General features: G+C 39.2%; 1 protein-coding gene across 1 annotated transcript in view; it reads right to left on the bottom strand.

Moving 5' to 3' along the window:
* The window catches only part of LOC109914200 (NEDD4-like E3 ubiquitin-protein ligase WWP1), a 123,403-nt gene that overhangs the window by 84,550 nt on the left and 20,939 nt on the right, over positions 1–17,914 (bottom strand). The window contains exons 6-15 of the mRNA XM_048596004.1: positions 17,141–17,319; positions 14,875–15,304; positions 12,765–12,860; positions 12,510–12,684; positions 11,969–12,023; positions 11,336–11,420; positions 9,020–9,148; positions 4,511–4,583; positions 4,280–4,351; positions 589–677 (exon numbers count right to left, since the gene is read on the bottom strand). Of these exons, the coding sequence (XP_048451961.1) occupies positions 589–677; positions 4,280–4,351; positions 4,511–4,583; positions 9,020–9,148; positions 11,336–11,420; positions 11,969–12,023; positions 12,510–12,684; positions 12,765–12,860; positions 14,875–15,304; positions 17,141–17,319 (1,383 nt within the window). The remainder of the gene's footprint in view (positions 1–588; positions 678–4,279; positions 4,352–4,510; positions 4,584–9,019; positions 9,149–11,335; positions 11,421–11,968; positions 12,024–12,509; positions 12,685–12,764; positions 12,861–14,874; positions 15,305–17,140; positions 17,320–17,914) is intronic.

Here is a 17,914-nt window from a genome sequence, read left to right as displayed (position 1 = left end):
CACACACACACACACACAAATCTGTGGGGTGAATTTGTATTTGCAGATACATTCTACTTTGCTCAGAAAGCACACAATTCATAGACAGTAGTCAATGCAGCATTTTATAAATTCCTACTTTAGAAATAAAACCAAATTGACTCCAAACCAAAATAAACAGATTGTAAACAAGGCCTCACACCTAGCATGCATTGTCTGACCTAAAACGTCACCTATTCTCTACACTGATTAAAAACTTTAGTTCTCTCAGGAAAGTGATTTGAAAGAAATTCAGGGATTCATATACACACATTAATCAGTTAGAAAGTTTTAGTTAAAGATTTAACAGCATCTTAGGTTTGTCTCATACATCCTCATCAATGTGTGACCCTTAGATCTTTTACTGATAAATTCTGTGTTCTGTGTGCTTGTTTCTCACTTCATCTGATCAAGGGGCTACGCTCCGAAAGCTTGTGTTTTCAAATAAACCTTTTGGACTTTAATCTGGTGTTGTGTGATTTCTGACATTGCCCATGCTTGTTCAATGCCAGCATCTCCACAACTTGAAATTAAGACCTTTATTTGCAAACCACTGCAATGGGGTTTTACCTGGCTAATCCACCGTAATCCAATCCCTCCTCTCCTCTAAATATTACATATAATCGCCTTCGAAGGTCATACGGTTTTAAGGCCATGATCTGTTTAAAAAAAAAATTTTTACTAAGATTTTGTTTTTCATTTATCAAGAAATGTGAAAGTATACAGCTCAAAATTGCATTCTTCTATAAGGAACAATGGTCAAGTCCACTGAAATTGAAGTATCGGATCAGAAATTCCACAGCCTTTCAAATGCACCACCACTAACTTTGGCAGACGTGCACCAACAGGGCTAGAACATAATATGTGTCCTGAATAAATCATTACCGTCAGTACTGGTGGACTTTAGTGGCACATAATTTTAATATAATTGACAAGATTACTAGGAACAGATCTTTAGGACCATAAATCATACCCATTGCTACGACAGAAGTTGGATGAGTGCACCTTCTCTCTCTCTCTAGTAGATTACTCCATTAGAGAGAGAGAGAGAGAGAGAGAGAGAGAGAGAGAGCCGCGCGCGAGAGAGTGCGCAAAAATGTATTATCCAGTGACCCATATGACCAATTATATACTGCACTTTATCTACATTAGGTTCAGAATAAAAAGATTAATTTTTTCATCTTAAAGATTTCTTTAATAAATAAAATTTGATTTATTATAAAATTAAGACATTTTTGACAAAAATGAAGAAGTATTAACAGTTTGAAATATGAAAACTAAATATTTATCCTTCTAAGTATCCCAACACACATGCATGCACAGACACATATTAGTTAAAAACTATCTTTCCCTGAACAGTTTCATTTTGGAAAAATATATTTGGCCAAATGGTTGTTAGCTCTAGGAGATAAAATATGATAATAAATGCACTAGATTCTGTCTGGCATCCTGGTGTTAAGAGGAAGCCTGCAACAAGTATCTTGGAGAAATGCTATTTTTTGTTTGTTTTCTCGGTTGCAGTTCCCGCACAGAATTTTCAAAACAGTTTCTCAGGAAGGTAGCAAAGACTGAGCTGTGGATCTTGTCTTTTCACAGGCTACACACCAACTAAACTCCAAAATAATATGAAATGGCCACATTCCCTGACAACAAACTTATTAGTGTGACTTCCCACATGTCCAAACAGTCTATCAAACTTGGCTACATACTTTGCATAAGATTATAAAACCTCCAGTAAGTGGCTTGGAAAGAAGTCCCACTAGCCTTTCAGTGACCCTTCTTAAAAAAAGTCTAAATATCTCCTCAGTGCTTCAAACAAATAAACTTTCATAATCATAAAATCACAGTACATAAAAGAGGCCCTTCAGCCCACTGAGTTTACACTGACTAAACTACTCAATCTACACTAGCCTCACTTTTCAGTATTTGGTCCACAGTATTTGTTATGACATTTCAAGTGCTCATCCAAATAACTTTTTAAAAGTTGAGGGGTTTCTGCCTTCTGGGCAGTGCATTCAAGATGCTGGTGGAAATCTGAAAAAAAAAAAAAAAAAAAAAAAAACTTACCTCAAAATCTCTCTAAACCTCCTGCCTTTCACTTTAAAATTATGTCCTCTTGTTTTTGACTCTTCAAGTTAGGGGAAGAGCTGCATTCTATTCACCCTTTCAATCCCACTCAATCTAACACACCTGAATCAGATCCCTCCTCAGACTTCTTTGCTCTGAAGAAAACAACCAGAGTTTTCAAGTCTCTCTTCAAAGCAAAAATGACCGATCCCAGGCAACATGCTGGTGAATCTCTTCTGTACCCCCTCCAGTACAATCACATTGTTCCTAAATTGCACTGTCCAGAACCGCACAGTACTCCAGCTGCGGCTTAACCAAAGTTTCTGTACAACTCCAACATAACCTCCCTGCTGTTAAAATCTACGCCATGACTGATGGTGGCAAGGGTCCCATATGCCTTCAGAACTATTAACGTGCCTTCTACGATTTGTGGACATGCACCTTGTGATTCCTCTGAGCTTCCCAGTGTCCTTTCATTCATTGAAAAAAGTAACAAGACAAGGGAGAACTCAAAGTCCATCACCTCACACTCCTCACAGTTAAATTCCAAGTGCCACTCATCTGCCCAAGCCATCACATCCTCCTGTAACCTTAGGCAGTCTTCCTCACTATTAACCACCCAGCCAATCTTTATGTCATCTGCAAACTTATTTACCATTCCTTCCACCTTCTCATCTATAGTGTTTATACATAAGCAAAGAATAAGGGACACAGCACGGATTCCTGTGGTATCCCCTGGACACTGGCCTTCAATCACACAAGCAGCCTTCTACCCCCACCCTCTGACTCCTTCCATGAAGCCGATTTTGGATACAACTTACCAAATTACCCAAAATCCCATGTGCTTTTACGTTCTCTATCAGTCTCCCATGTAGGACCTTGCCAAAGACTTTGCTTAAAATCTCAAACTACATCTACTGCACTACCCTCATCTGGTCCCCTCCTCAAAAAATTCAATCAAATTTGTTAGATATGACCTCCCTCTGACAAAGCCTTTCGATTGGAATCCTTTTTTTGGAGCAAATGTATTCAGAGATGTGAGCCAAAGGCAGGAAAATGGAGCAGGGCCACAGATCAGCCATGATCTCAATGAATGCTGGAGCAGACTCAACGGGCTGAATGGCCTACTCCTGTTCCTATGTTTCTCAATCCTACCAGCCATGCTGCTCCACCAGATACTTTGGCTATTCATAGTTTAAGTGGTAAACCCATTAAAAGACAAAGCACAAATTTTTTTTACTAACATCACAAAACTGAAATCAGTAAAGCATTTTGTTAAGTCTGGGGTTGTGGCATCTCATTTCTCAGTTAAATTGATTCTGGTGACTGCAAAAGTAGCTTGCAGTCATTTGTACGAGCTTCTACCTGCGCCCGTGCACACGAGTGCACCAGGCTTTAGGGCGGCATGGTAGCTCAGTGGTCAGCACAGCTGCCTCAGTGCCAGGGACCCAAATTCGATTCCAGCCTTCTGTGACTGTGTGGAATTTGGACATTCTCCCTGTGTCTGTGTGTGTTTCCACCGGGTTCTTCAGTTTCCTGTCACAGTTGAAAGATGAGCAGGCCAGGTGGGTTCAGGGACGGGGACGGGTGTGAAAATACAGTGATGAAGTAGGGACTACCAGGTAGGAGGAGAAGAGGAAAGCCCAAGACCAGGTGAAATGATGCAGTGGCAAGAAACTTTGACACGGCAAGATTGGAAGAAGCTTCAACGACTCTCAGGGGGAGATGCAGAAGGACAATCTACTGGCATTATGGTGATCCAAGTAAAATGACAGAAGCCAAAAGCAGCAATAACACTGCCTGCCTAGGCACTTTCCATCCTCTATCTAAACTATTTGGATTTAGATAAGTGAGATGCATCTCAAGATAAAGTATGTGTAAATTCTCCTATTGTGTAAACAGATATCCTATGGAATTCAGTTACGTTTCTTTTTTGTCTCTAGCCAGTAATGAAGCAACATGATTGTTAAAGCACAAGCAGCAAATCAACTGAAGGACTCGTGTGATGAAGTTTGCTCATCCTGAACACACAAACATAAATTTGTATACAGTGAAACATGATTGCATAGTTAGAAAGACTAAACATATTTTCTTTAAAATCCTGTGAAATTTCAGCTAAAAAAGTGGTACCTTAAGTTTTTATTTCAAGTTTTTAATAAGTATTTCAACTTCAGATATTTGAGGAGCTACTTACTTGCTGAAAGGAGTCTTCAAATAAAGTCTGTCTAGATACAGTGATCTTTACATGACTGGGCAACGCATTAGACTGAAAGAACAAAGTAAATCATATTAAACTGAATCCTCGACTTTTACATGCAAAAATTACCTTTACTCAATTTTTGAACAATTTACCTCAGTGATTAGAGATATGTAAAAGTTTAGGATCAAGAATAAATTAGTACGGAGGAAAAAGAAAATTATTTACCTGACACAAATACCGGAAATGTGCTAACTTCCATCGAAAACTGCGTTCATAGGCAATTTGTGGGCCCTTTGCACTGTGAAAGTAAGATTACATTTCATCCATAAGAAATAACAGAAGTTGATAATAACTGAATTTTCATACAAACATTCTTTTGAGATACCATTAAATAATATTGTGTAGATTTTGAATGTAGAACCCTCAAAAAACAACAGAAAAAAATTATGCAAACAGGACCAGGAAGTCTGATGCATCCAAGACTTGTCAAGCTTGATGAAGGTTTCATTGGCTGGACCATTATTGCCCATTCCAGCTGCCCAGAGAGCAGTTAAGAGTCAATTGCATTGTTTAGATCTGGAATCACATGTTGGCCAGACCAGATAGTGGTGACAAATTTCCTTCTCAAAAGGCCATTAGTGATCCAGATGGGTTTTTGACAACAATTTCATGGTCTCCATTAGATTCCTAATTCCAGATTTTTTTCCCGAATTCACATTTTACCATCTGCCATGGTGGGATTCAAACTTGGGTCCCCAGAACATGACCGGAATCTTGCTGGAGTAATAGTCTAGCAATAACACCACTAGGCCATCATCTCCCTAAAACGGCATGGTGTGAAAACAAATCCTAATATTATACTAAACATGTCACCATTATTGAAAAAAATGATTTCTCAAAAACTCAAACAGAATTATAAACGTTTACAGCGTAGAATGAAGCCTATCAGCTCATCACGCCTACATCAATTCAATTTTGTACCATATTCTACCCTTTCCCTCAAATCTACAGATTAGTCCTCTTTCAAGTTCACATCCAACTGGCTCTTAAGAAGTCCTGCAGAATTTAATTCTACCGCTCTTTCAGGTAGTGTTCTTCATATCTTAACCTTCTGCATGAAAGGATCTCTTAATTTAAGAACATAAAAATAGGAACAGTAGGCAATTTAGCCCTTCCAGCCTGCTCCGCCATTCTATACGATCATGGTTGATCTCATCCACTTTCTGTCCATTCCTCATCTCTCTTCAACCCATACTAATTAAAAATCTGTCTATCTCCTCCTTAAATTTACTTAACAATCCCCCCCAACCATTGGGGTAATGGATTCCACAGATTCACAATCCTGAGAGAAGTAACTTCTCATCTCTAATTTAAATCTGTTACACCTTATCCTAAAACTGTGACCTTTTATTCTAGATTGCCCACAAGAGAAAACATCCTCTCCAATTTGTCAATCCCCTTTAACATCTTGTATATCTCAATTAGATCGCCTTCTATTCTTCTGAACTCCAGACAGTATTGGACTAAATTGCTCAATTTCTCTTCATAAAAACAAAACCCTCACCTATGGATTCACTCTAGCAAATTTCTCTTGAAAAGCCTCCAACGCAATTACATCCCTCCTCAAGTAAGGGGACCAAAACTGCATGCAATACTCCAGGTATGATCTCATTAATGCTTTGTGAATTGCAACACCATTTCTCTAATTCTATACTCTATTCCTTTAGTAATAAAGGTCACAAAATTCCATTTGCCTTTCTTATTACCTGCTGTACCTACATATTTGTTTTGTGATTCATGCTAGAGGATACCCAATCCCTCTGCACCAAAGCACTCTGAACTTTCTCTCCACATAGATAGTAAGTTTCCTTTCCATTCTTCTGATCAAAACCAATAATCTGACACATCTATGTTAAACTCCTTCTGCCAAATTTTGGCCCATTCACCTCGCCTATCCACTTGTAAATTTCTCACTTCTTTATTGCAACTTACTGTCCCATCTGTTTTAATATCATTTGCAAATTTGGTTACAGTACCTTCCACCCCAGGATCTAAGTCATTAATATAGGCTGTAAATAATTGGGACCCCAAGGACTGAATCCTCTGAAAATCTACTTATCCCAAAGCTCTGCCTTCTGTTGGTTAGCCTATCCTCTGTCCAAGTTAATAAATTACCCCAACCTCTTGCCAGAGGTGATAGTTTTTCCTTTTTTGTTTAAAAGCAAAAACCTTCAAATTTCGAATGCCTCTATTGTTTTCTCTTAAGCTTCTTTGCTTTTAAAAGCACAATCCACACTTTCAACTTCTCCACGAAGTGAACTCCCTCATTCCTAATATCACCCTAGTACTCGTTCTTTGTACCCTCTCCACAGTTCTAACAACTTCACAACTGCACTCCTCATGCCCAAACTGAGGACAGTTCTGTGCATTAAGAAAAGTAAGAGTCTTAACACTGCCTCTGGAAGACCTCACTGCATACTTCTCTCCAGTCAGAAAAGTATCTTTCTACTACTCACTAGTTTGCCTCCTATCCCTTTAAAATCATGTGCTTTTATTTTCTGAAAACGATGGAGTCTACATTATCGGAGGGATTGTACTGGAGAGAGTGCAGAAGAGATTTACCAGGAGATGGGGGTGGGGCTTGAGGTGGGAGGAGGGGATAGGTGGGAGGATGGACAGGTTAGGGAGGCGGGGACATCTCCTACCTACCAACCTCATCCCGCCCCCTTGACCTGTCCATCCTCCCTGGACTGACCTAACTCCCCACCTACACTCACTTTACTGGCTCCATCCCCGCCTCTTTGACCTGTCTGTCTCCTCTCCACTTATCTTCTCCTCTATCCATCTTCTATCCGCCTCCCCCTCCCCCTCTCTCCCTATTTATTTCAGAGCCTCCTTCCCCTCCCCCATTTCTGAAGAAGGGTCTAGGCCCGAAACGTCAGTCTTCCTGCTCCTCTGATGCTGCTTGGCCTGCTGTGTTCATCCAGCTCTACACCTTGTTATCTCAGATTCTCCAGCATCTGCAGTTCCTACTATCTCCAGAACAGTTTGGTGCTTGCTTTTGACTGGCACAGACTCAATGGCCCAAAGAGCCTTTTTCTGTGCTGTAGACCTCTACGACTGTGATGGTAATGAGGTACTTTATCAATTTACTTTAGAATATCCATAGTTACATTCAAAATCCTCTCTGGTATTTTAAATAACTCAGTCAGGTTAGTCAGTTAAGATTTGTCTTTAACAAATCTATTCCTGAAATGTCCATGGCTCTCTAAAGGAGATGCCACATTGGTCCCTTGCAATACACATTACTCACATTTGCAATAACTTCAGACTGATTGCCCTGTCATTAGAATGTACATCATTTTTCCTTTTCTCATTTCTGAAGAGGATTCAAAGAACATGGTTAGATATTCTTATTTCTTCAGCTGAACTTTGCTCAGCAACTTAGGTGACTCAAATGAGTGATTTCAATCTATTCTTTACTTTTTATGTACCGTTATCTTTTTTGTATCTCCACTCCTTCCCTCCTGCACTGCAACATTAATTTACCCACTTCATTAATGAAGAGAGATACAAAGTATTTATTCAGTCATGTTCTCAGCTTTTTTTCCTGCGTAATTTGCCCTATCATCCTTATAACTATCTTTTAACTTCTTAATATGCTATAAAGTTCCCTTTTCTGGAAAAAAATACTGTGGTTTCCACGTTTTTTGCATCTATTTAAGCTTTACTTTCACATTTGATATTTTAACTTAATTTCTCTCTACTGCTCCTCTCCTGAATGCACTTGATGTAGCTTGAAGCTAATAGATTCCTCTATAAAAGGGCAAACAATAACTTTTCCTGAAACGTTAAGTGAAAATGGCTGAATCAAGTGATGAACGAAGAATTTGCAATATCCAAGTTATGCAGGTAAACATAATACTGCTTTCCCTATACATAGTGACTTTCCCCTCTCTATATCTCAAAAAAGTAAGAAAGATTAGGGAGTATTGTCTGGATTGTCTAGCTGCTTAAAAAAACATCAGCTTGGATCGTGTGAAAAGGAACATTGCATTATTGGAAAAAAACTTCCTTTGGAAGAATAAGTGGTTGGTGTAGGACCTCCCTCCCTGGCTCTATGAATTCAGGCTGCAAATTAGTGAGGGATGCACAGAAAGACATTTCTAACTTATTCATTAAGTGGTGCTGAATTATTCAGCGTGAACTGGTCTGGCAGCAAGGTGGCAAATCATACAATTCAGCAGCTCCAGTTTAATATTCGGGAAATTAAATATGCTCTGATTAAAAGGTCACAGGTCTGAGACATCAATTCTGTTCTTTTCTCCACAAATGCTGTCAGACTTGCTGAGTATTTCCAGCAAGAATGGCCATCTGAGTGGGACAATAGAAGTGTTTAAAACCCATGCAATGATATCTCAGCGAGATGAGCACAGAAAATGTGGCGTGCAAAAGAATAACAATAAGAGAATAGCTGGGTAGAAAAAGAGCTGTAGAATTAAAATTTTGTCTCAATCTGTTTTTTAAAGATATCATCATTCATGCTGGTTACACTTCTAAGAAATCATAAAAAGTAGTTTACTTAAATATTAATATAATTGAAGAAAAAATCTAAACTATTTCTGAACATGCAAATTGCGAGTTTTAAGTTTAAAAATGCAAAAATAATTAGAGCATGATTTCAATACACAAGGCTTTTTAATTCCTACCAATTTGTTCAAGAACAGGACTTACACTGATGATTTGCCTGTACGAGGATCTTGAAAGGTAGTTGTTCGAGTGTTGTGATCAACAAAATAACGAACACCTTCCCTTGTGTATCTAATTTCCCAGCCTTCTGGAAGGGGATCTTCATTCTGTAAACTGCACAAATAAAGAATCATAGAAATATGGAAATAAAACTAACTGCAGTCATAGAACATACAAGGTTCAATCAGAGTTACATTCAAAGAACAAAGAACAAAGAACAAAGAAAATTACAGCACAGGAACAGGCCCTTCGGCCCTCCAAGCCTGTGCCGATCAGATCCTCTATCTAAACCTGTCGCCTATTTTCCAAGGATCTGTATCCCTCTGCTCCCTGCCCATTCATGTATCTGTCTAGATACGTCTTAAATGATGCTATCGTGCCCGCCTCTACCACCTCCGCTGGCAATGCGTTCCAGGCACCCACCACCCTCTGCGTAAAGAACTTTCCACGCATATCTCCCTTAAACTTTTCCCCTCTCACCTTGAAATCGTGACCGCTAGTAACTGAGTCCCCCACTCTGGAATAAAGCTTCTTGCTATCCACCCTGTCTACACCTCTCATGATTTTGTAGACCTCAATCAGGTCCCCCCCTTAACCTCGGTCTTTCTATTGTAACTAATCCTAATCTACTTAACCTCTCTTCATAGCTAGCGCCCTCCATACCAGGCAACTTCCTGGTGAATCTCCTCTGCACCCTCTCCAAAGCATCCACATCCTTTTAGTAATGTGGCGACCAGAACTGTACACAGTATTCCAAATGTGGTCGAACCAAAGTCCTATATAACTGTAACATGACCTGCCAACTCTTGTACTCAATACCCCATCCGATGAATGAAAACATGCCATATGCCTTCTTGACCATTCTATCGACCTGCGTTGCCACCTTCAGGGTACAATGGACCTGAACACCCAGATCTCTGTGCATCAATTTTCCCCAGGGCTTTTCCATTTACCCTATAGTTCGCTCTTGAATTGGATTTTCCAAAATGCATCACCTCGCACTTGCCTGCATTGAACTCCATCTGCCATTTCTCCACCCAACTCTCCAATCTATCTATATTCTACTGCATTCTCCGACAGTCCCCTTCACTATCTGCTACTCCTTTCTCTATACCAAGGTCAGGTCAGATGGGAATAAGCTGAGGACTAGAGCAGAAGCACCTCCTAGGGTAGAAGCAACCAACTTCTGCCCTAGTCCTATTTATGCCTCTCCCTTAAATGCCAGACTTCCACAGTTAAAGACACAAAGCAGGTTAAATCAGAGACTTCCAGCCTCACTAAAATATTTAATTAGTCAATTCACCTCTGGGATTGGGTTGGCTAGGTGGCCCATATCACACTCCGTTAAAAAAGTTTGGTTCAGGTTCAAGATTTTTCTATCTAACCCCAAGAGGCTGGATGGGGTAGATACCAGAACAACGCCTCCTTACATTAGATGAAAAAAAAACTAGGGACATAGAGATGAGAACTACTATTTTCTCAGAGGGCTGTCATGGAGTGTGGAATTCTCTTTCCCAGCAGGTAGTGGATACAGGGTCTCTACATCATTTCAAGGCTGAGTTAGATATAATTTTGATGGACAAGGCAGTGAAGAGTTTTGATGTACAGGCAGGAAAGTGAAACTTATGATTACAACTAATTAGCAACAATCTTACTGAATGATGGAACAGGCTAAAAAGGGCCAGCTGGCCTACTCCTGAATTATATGAGCCATCTAAACTCGACCCAACTGTTTTGGGACATAAGCTTTATTACAAAGTTAGGTTGATAGAATATTTTCCTTTCCAAAGTCGAATCTAATCCTTATGTTATTACCATACAAATAATTATCTTGCGATAATCGGCTGTATTATTTCTTCTGTTCTTGAAAACAACAGTGAGTCTATATTTTTCTTGATTTAGGATTGCTTCAGTGATCATTGAATAATCAGTAATCAACAGCATAAATCACAAAACAAATGTATTTACTATCCATAACTTCGAAATAATTCCTCAAGTAAAACTATGATAAATCAACTACTTATCTACTGTTATTGTTAACAAAATTTGGTTTTGTGAGCTGTATTAATTTAAAAATCAACAAGTCACTGCAACTATTTAATATTTTAGATTTTCATAACATCTTAAAGAAACAATGCAGCGCATGGACTCTTAGTACTGAAACAGTTAGATCATGTTTCAAAAGTTTCCGTGGAAACAAACAAACAATTATAAGGATACTAATTGAGTAATTATTGCTTCAGCTGGTCTTAAGATATCAACATACTTATTTGACTAAGAGAATGCTTACTAGATTCTTACCCCTGTGTTCTTGGATCCTCCCACTGAGTGGTCTTCGTATTATGATTTACAAAGTAAACTCTATCATTTGCATCCACTCTCCTTTCTGTCACAGAGAGAAAAGGAAGAACTTAGATATAGGGGAGCAGTGCCAGTACGGCTGAGGTCTAAAGTAGAAATTTGTGCAATTTCACCAATTTTGTCACTCTGCACTTCTCCATAATTTAACAACAGAAAGGATGTCATATGAAGTTCATTACATTGTATCAAAATCAAATCCTGCATTTCTAAGATTTTGATTTCCATTCATTGTGCTGTGTTCATCAATTCAAAACTTACCAGGTGGCTATTAAAATAAATTCTTAACTTATTTCAAAATGTTTGACTTAGTATGAGAAAAGAGTAGAGGCAAGTTAGTCAGCAAATTGAATACTTTTTTTATTTACATAGTTAAAATTGAAATAATGTTAAAGTAAACCTGAATTCATGTGCACATACCTTCAATACTGTTAGTGAACCATCAATTATAGCATCTTTCCAACAAATTACAGCTATTCTGATTTAGAGGCAGGATGGATTTCCTGAAGCATTTATTTCATGGATACCATATTTTAAGCAATACAGTATGATCTTTCCAAAAACAGAGAAACATACCCCAGCCAGGTGGTAAAGGGCCAAGAGGATCATTTTCTGCCGATAACATTGATGCCTGTTGAAAACAATATTAACTTTAGTATTTTGTTTTCAACCAGAATGCATTACGAAATGCAGAACGAAGGAACAGTATCATTAACATTCTCCTGTTCAGCCTAGGCTATTATTGCCATGAAACCATCTATTTCAAATTGGAGGGAAGTATGCTGCTAATAATCACCTGGCTATGCACCAGCATTCATTGCATGAGATTGGAGGTGCGAATTTAAATACTATCTGGAAGCAGCACAGAGTAAAACAAGTTGTAAATTTAAGTTTCCAATTAAACTAAAAACCTATTGTTATTCTTCAATACAATCCTTGGTACAGTAGGAATGAAGTACAATTCTGGCTATAGGAAAGGAACAGTTTCTAACACAATAGAATTGTCATAAACAAAATATACAATGTCAATGACAAGTAGCAAATATTTTATCTAAATGAAATGCTCATCGACATGATGTGCAAACCCAAGTGGGAAGCAAAATAAAGGAATATCTACCGAATAGAGGTATCGTTGGTTAAATTGCTGCATAGCTCCCTGTAGTTGATTCCTTTGAGATTGCCATTGTTCAAAGTTCCTTACTGATTCCATTGTTGGCCGTTGCCATGTCGTTGTCCTGGTGTTATGATCTACATAGTACACTCTACCTCGATCATCCACCCGTCTTTCCCAACTAAGAGACAAAATACAGTTTTAAAAATAACTCAAAGCCACTCAAACACGGATTTATTAATTCAATCCATTACGTCTTACCCTGGTGGCAAGGGCTGTGGTCTTTCCCATGTTGTAGTCCTTGTGTTGTGATCAACATAATACGTTCTACCGTGAGGATCCTTCCTCTGCTCCCACCTTTGTAAAATGGAAATAATTTAGGAAAGGGTTTATTCAAATAATCTGCACGTGTACAAACTGTAAACAATGAGGATATTAAAAGGATAGTGAAATAGTAAACAGCAACTAAATAGCTCTTTCAGAGTCAGCTGCAGAAGACCAAGGTAGGTTTTATATGCCACAAAATATCACAAATGATGCAGTATAATTGCTAAATTTGCTCCACTCTCTTCAAATTGAATTCTGGTGCACTATTATTTTTCTGTATTGACTTGAATTAAAGGGACAAATAAAGCTAAAGTTGAAATTTCCTCCTTTTGTTTTTAGGAAGGTATTCAGTCTTCCCTTAGAAAACTCCTTGTGGTGAAATTTAGATCAAGGATGTGCAACCAAGCACAGCATCCTTCAACAATGCAACTCAATGTTGTTGGAACTAATTATAAAATGTATTTAATGTTTAGATAATTTGTCAGCTTTGTATTCTGAAAGCAGCAATACTGCAACAAGACTAATTGCTGAAAATATCTCTAAATTCATAATTCTCAATACTCATCTTTGACTTAACAAACAATATAAGTACAAATGAAGTTTACAGTAATCCAAACTTACGTGGTCTTCAACCACATCAAACATTTACTCCCTCCATAGTGCACAACAGCAGCAACAGTACCAACTATAAGATGCAGTGCAGAATCTCACCAAATCTCATTAGACAGCATATTAAGCTCCCACAACCACAACCACGACCATCCAGAAGGACGAGGGGAAAAGATACATGTGAACACCATTATCTGCAAGTCGCTCTCCAAGCCACTCAACATGCTGACTTGGAAGTATATCATTATTCCTTGTGTCACTGGGTCAAAATCCTGGAACTGTCGTCTTAACAGTATTGTGGCTGCAGCTACAGCAAATGGACTGCAGCAGTTCACAGCAGCCACTCACCACCACCTTCACAAGGGCAATTAAAGGTAGTAAGTACTGGCTCAGCCAGCATAGCCCATATCCCATGAATGAATGAAAATACCACTGTACAATATTCCAAGATGAACTGTGGAGAAATGGATACTGAGCAGGTGTATTAGGGAAGTTACCCATATATAAAATTTATATATATCTTGTTTTTTTAAACTCAAAAATGCAAACAATATTCAGCAGAACTTTCTATCCAGATTAGCAAGCTATGAATATTAGTAGTCTCCAAAGTTGTTGTACAATATATAATATTAGCATTAGTACTGAATCAAAAATAAATTGGAAGCAAGTAAAAGCTTTCCAATATACATGCATATAAACACAACCACAGATGTGAGTGAAGCACATGCCAGCAAATTTCCAGATTTAATCTCAAGCATTTGCTAAGCTTGCCAAATTTAATCAACTGGCATTCCGAGTGGCACAGTTGATCACAGGTTGCTCAGCTGAAGAGAGAGATCAGGAAGGACAAACAGACAGTGCCAGGTTACTATTTTTACTTGTCATCTAGAAGGGCCTACATGAAACAAATGTATACTGAACGCTGAATACTCAATCCATAGACTAACAAATAAATGCTACTCAAACTGTATCCTCACATGAATCATCATCTGGAGAGAGGCACGGTAGGTGGGAGGGTTGGCAAACCAGCAATATATGAAGTACAAAAACCCTCTAATGATACACAAATATTACTCAGAATCAGATTTGATCAAGGATTGTGGAGAATCTCCACTATTAAAAAAGAATTGCATGCGCACATTTTAAAAGAAAATAATGCACCCTGAGCGCTCAAGAGTTCAAATTATTTACAGCTCTGAAAATAGTTCTTCTTTACAATTTTGCACATCCTACACTTATTTCAGAAAATACAATGCATACATTTTAAAAGCAATTGATAAGTCAGACATGTCTGACTTAATCAACTGAGTCATGTTACTATTTAATACAATTAATTCTAAGACAGGAGTATATATTTAGATATTTTTTTCAGTTGTCTCCAATCCTATAACAATATTTCTGATAGTAATAAACAAAATCAGTATGAGATACATACCCAGCTGGCAAAGGTTCTGTGCTAATGCTGTTTGGTTGCTGTCTTACAGGCCCAGCAGATGCATTTGAAGTTGAATGTCTAGGCTTGCCACTGTCTGTCTCTGTACTGCTTCTGGTGGTTGACTCTGTTGTTGTGGCTGCTGTGGGAGCATTAGCAGTTGCACTGATAGATGTGGTGGTTGTGCTAATAATGCCTGTAGCAGCTGTAGTTGTTTCTGCTGAACTTGCTGCTGATATTGAAGGTGAAGTTGTACTAGTAGTAGTACTACTACTACTAGTAGTAGCAGTAGTGCAAACTATGGTGGTGGAGTTTTCTGTAGATTCTGTTACAACTCCACTACTAGATGTCATTGTCACAGTTACTGTGGGTGAAGAAATTGATGATGTTGATGGATGTGTTGGAGGTGCTGCTGGTGCTGGTTCTCCATTTACTGCAGAAAAATAAGCAAAATATAAGAAATCAGACAACTACCCATCCAACAGTATGAAACAAATGTATGTATAAAAGTGCACTCAGAGACAGTAGGAACTACCGATGCTGGAGTCAGAGATAACAAGGTGTAGAGCTGGATGAACACAGCAGGCCAGGCAGCATCAGAGGGAGCAGGAAAACTGATGTTTTGGGTCTGGACCCTTCTTCAGAAATGGGGGAGAGGAAGGGGACTCTGAAATAAATAGAGAGAGGGGGAGGCGATGATGGAAGGTGGATAGAGGAGCAGATAGATGGAGAGAAGACGGACAGGTCAAGGAGGCAGGGATGAGGCTCGTAAGTAGGAAGTGGGTGTGGGGGTTGGTCAGTGAGGTGGGAGGAGCGGATAGGTGGGAGAAAAGACGGACAGGTCAAGGAGGCGGGGACGAGCTGGGCTGGTCTTGGGATGAGATCGGGGGTGGGGAGATTTTGAAGCTTGTGAAGTCCACATTGAGACCATTGGGCTGCAGGGTTCCCAACCTCATCCCAAGACCAGCTCAGCTCGTCCCCGCCTTTTGACCTGTCTGTCTTTTTTCTCCCACCTAACCGCTCCTCCCACCTCACTGACCAACCCCCACTTCCTACCTACTAGCCTCATCCCAGCCTCCTTGACCTGTCCGTCTTCCCTCCCACCTACACGCCCCTCCCTCCCAACTGACTAACCCCCATCCCAACTCCCTACCTGCACTCACCTTGATTGGCTCCATCCCCGCCTTTTTGACCTGTCTGTCTTCTCTCCACCTATCTGCTCCTCTATCCACCTTCCATCATTGCCTCCCCCTCTCGCTATTTATTTCAGAGTCCCCTTCCTCTCCCGCATTTCTGAAGAAGGGTCCAGACCCGAAACGTCAGCTTTCCTGTTCCTCTGATGGTGCCTGGCCTGTGTTCATCCAGCTGTACACCTATGTATAAAAGTTGAACCTTCCATTTGTTTTTTAGAATCTGGTGTAAACTATTGAAGTTGGTGCTACTTCTGCAAAGTGCTAAAAATGTTAGCATTCATACATTAGAAAATGTGTACCTTAAGCACACTTCCTGAGTATCATTTCCTGCATCACTCAAGTACAAATACCTAAAATTAATTTTGATTGAGTATTTCTGTACTTATCATTACTTCTTTCTATCAATGTAATTACTTATCTTTCAGGCCTCCTAATATACGCTATTGCTGCTCCAATCTTCATCTTGCCCATTCATTTTTCTAGATGATTGTACAAGTAGGTAGAAGTGGATTGTATCTTCAACTAGTACAAACTTACATGTTTTGGCCATTTACAACTGCTCCCTGATATCCTCTGCTTTAGATATCCTACCTTCTGGCACAAAGTAACTAACTACTGACACTGACCCCTCAACCATTTGAATAAATAAACTTAACAATTATAGGATAACTATAGCTCAGGAAGAGGCCATCCAGCCTACTGGGTTCATGCCAGGTCTTTCAAGAGCAAATCAACCAAGCCAGACTCCTCAGATCATTCTTCCACGGTACTCAAATTTTTTCTCCTCAGATTTTTATCTAATTCCTTATTGAGAATCACAATCTGACTCCACCATATTCTCAGGCATTACAGATCTGAAACACTCAATCATGACAGCAGTGCATCTTTATCTCATAGCTGTTAGTGAAATCTTGTTGCTTGCAAAATGGCTGCTAGGTTTCCTATATTAATATAGTGATGACACTTCAAAAATATGTAATTGGTTGTAAAGTGCTCAGGACAACCTGGAATTGTGACAGGCACTACATAAATGCATGTCTCTCTTGATACTTATCAAACCACCCACAAACTCTTACCAGTACTGCTGGAGCCTTCAGTGGTGAAGCTTTTTGGCGCTGTTGTACTTTTAGGCCTGGCAGCTAAATGACAAGGAGAACGATTACTCTCTCCATTCACAATTGGAGAACTAGCAGCAGACTGCCGTGAAGAACTTGTTGATGGAGTATCTGCACAGTTGGAGGTTTCGGTGTTAGATCTTGAAAACAAAATTTCAAGTTAGCACGTCAGAAGCTAACAGATTGCACTGCTGTTGGTGAAGATACCTGATTAAATTGTGATTCATAAAAGATTTTTCCCTAATGAGCAGTTAAATCTTCCGCGATCTTATTAATGGCAGAGCAAGGGTCCAAATGGCCAGCTCTTTATTCTTGTACTCAAAAATCTTCTATACAGGAAATCTTTTTCTCTGCTGATATTTTTACCCCTTTCTGAAGGGGGCACTATGTAAAGTTCCATTATGTGTGCTATCTATCCAAGGAAAGTGACTATAGTCATGTCTAAGCTGGTCCTCATCCAAAATACAAATGTGAACACTTTGAACACAGTGACTCAATACTGAACAACAATGTGGATTATGGTCAATTTTTTCCTTCTGAACCTGTTATTATTTCACGATGCTCTGGTAGGATAATTCAACTTAGTGTAGATAGGTTCTGCCACTTTCCCTGAATGTAAGGCTCACCAATCAGACTCTAAGGTACCTCTATACACAATGCGATAGCTAATTAGTGTATGGTCAATGAGACACGATTGAATAGAATGGGTCTGTATGCTCTGGGGTTTAGAAGAAT

The sequence above is a fragment of the Rhincodon typus genome, chromosome 4, assembly GCF_021869965.1.
Source record: "Rhincodon typus isolate 14 chromosome 4, sRhiTyp1.1, whole genome shotgun sequence".
Lineage (NCBI taxonomy): Eukaryota > Metazoa > Chordata > Chondrichthyes > Orectolobiformes > Rhincodontidae > Rhincodon > Rhincodon typus.
This window is presented reverse-complemented; position numbering and strand designations above follow the sequence as displayed.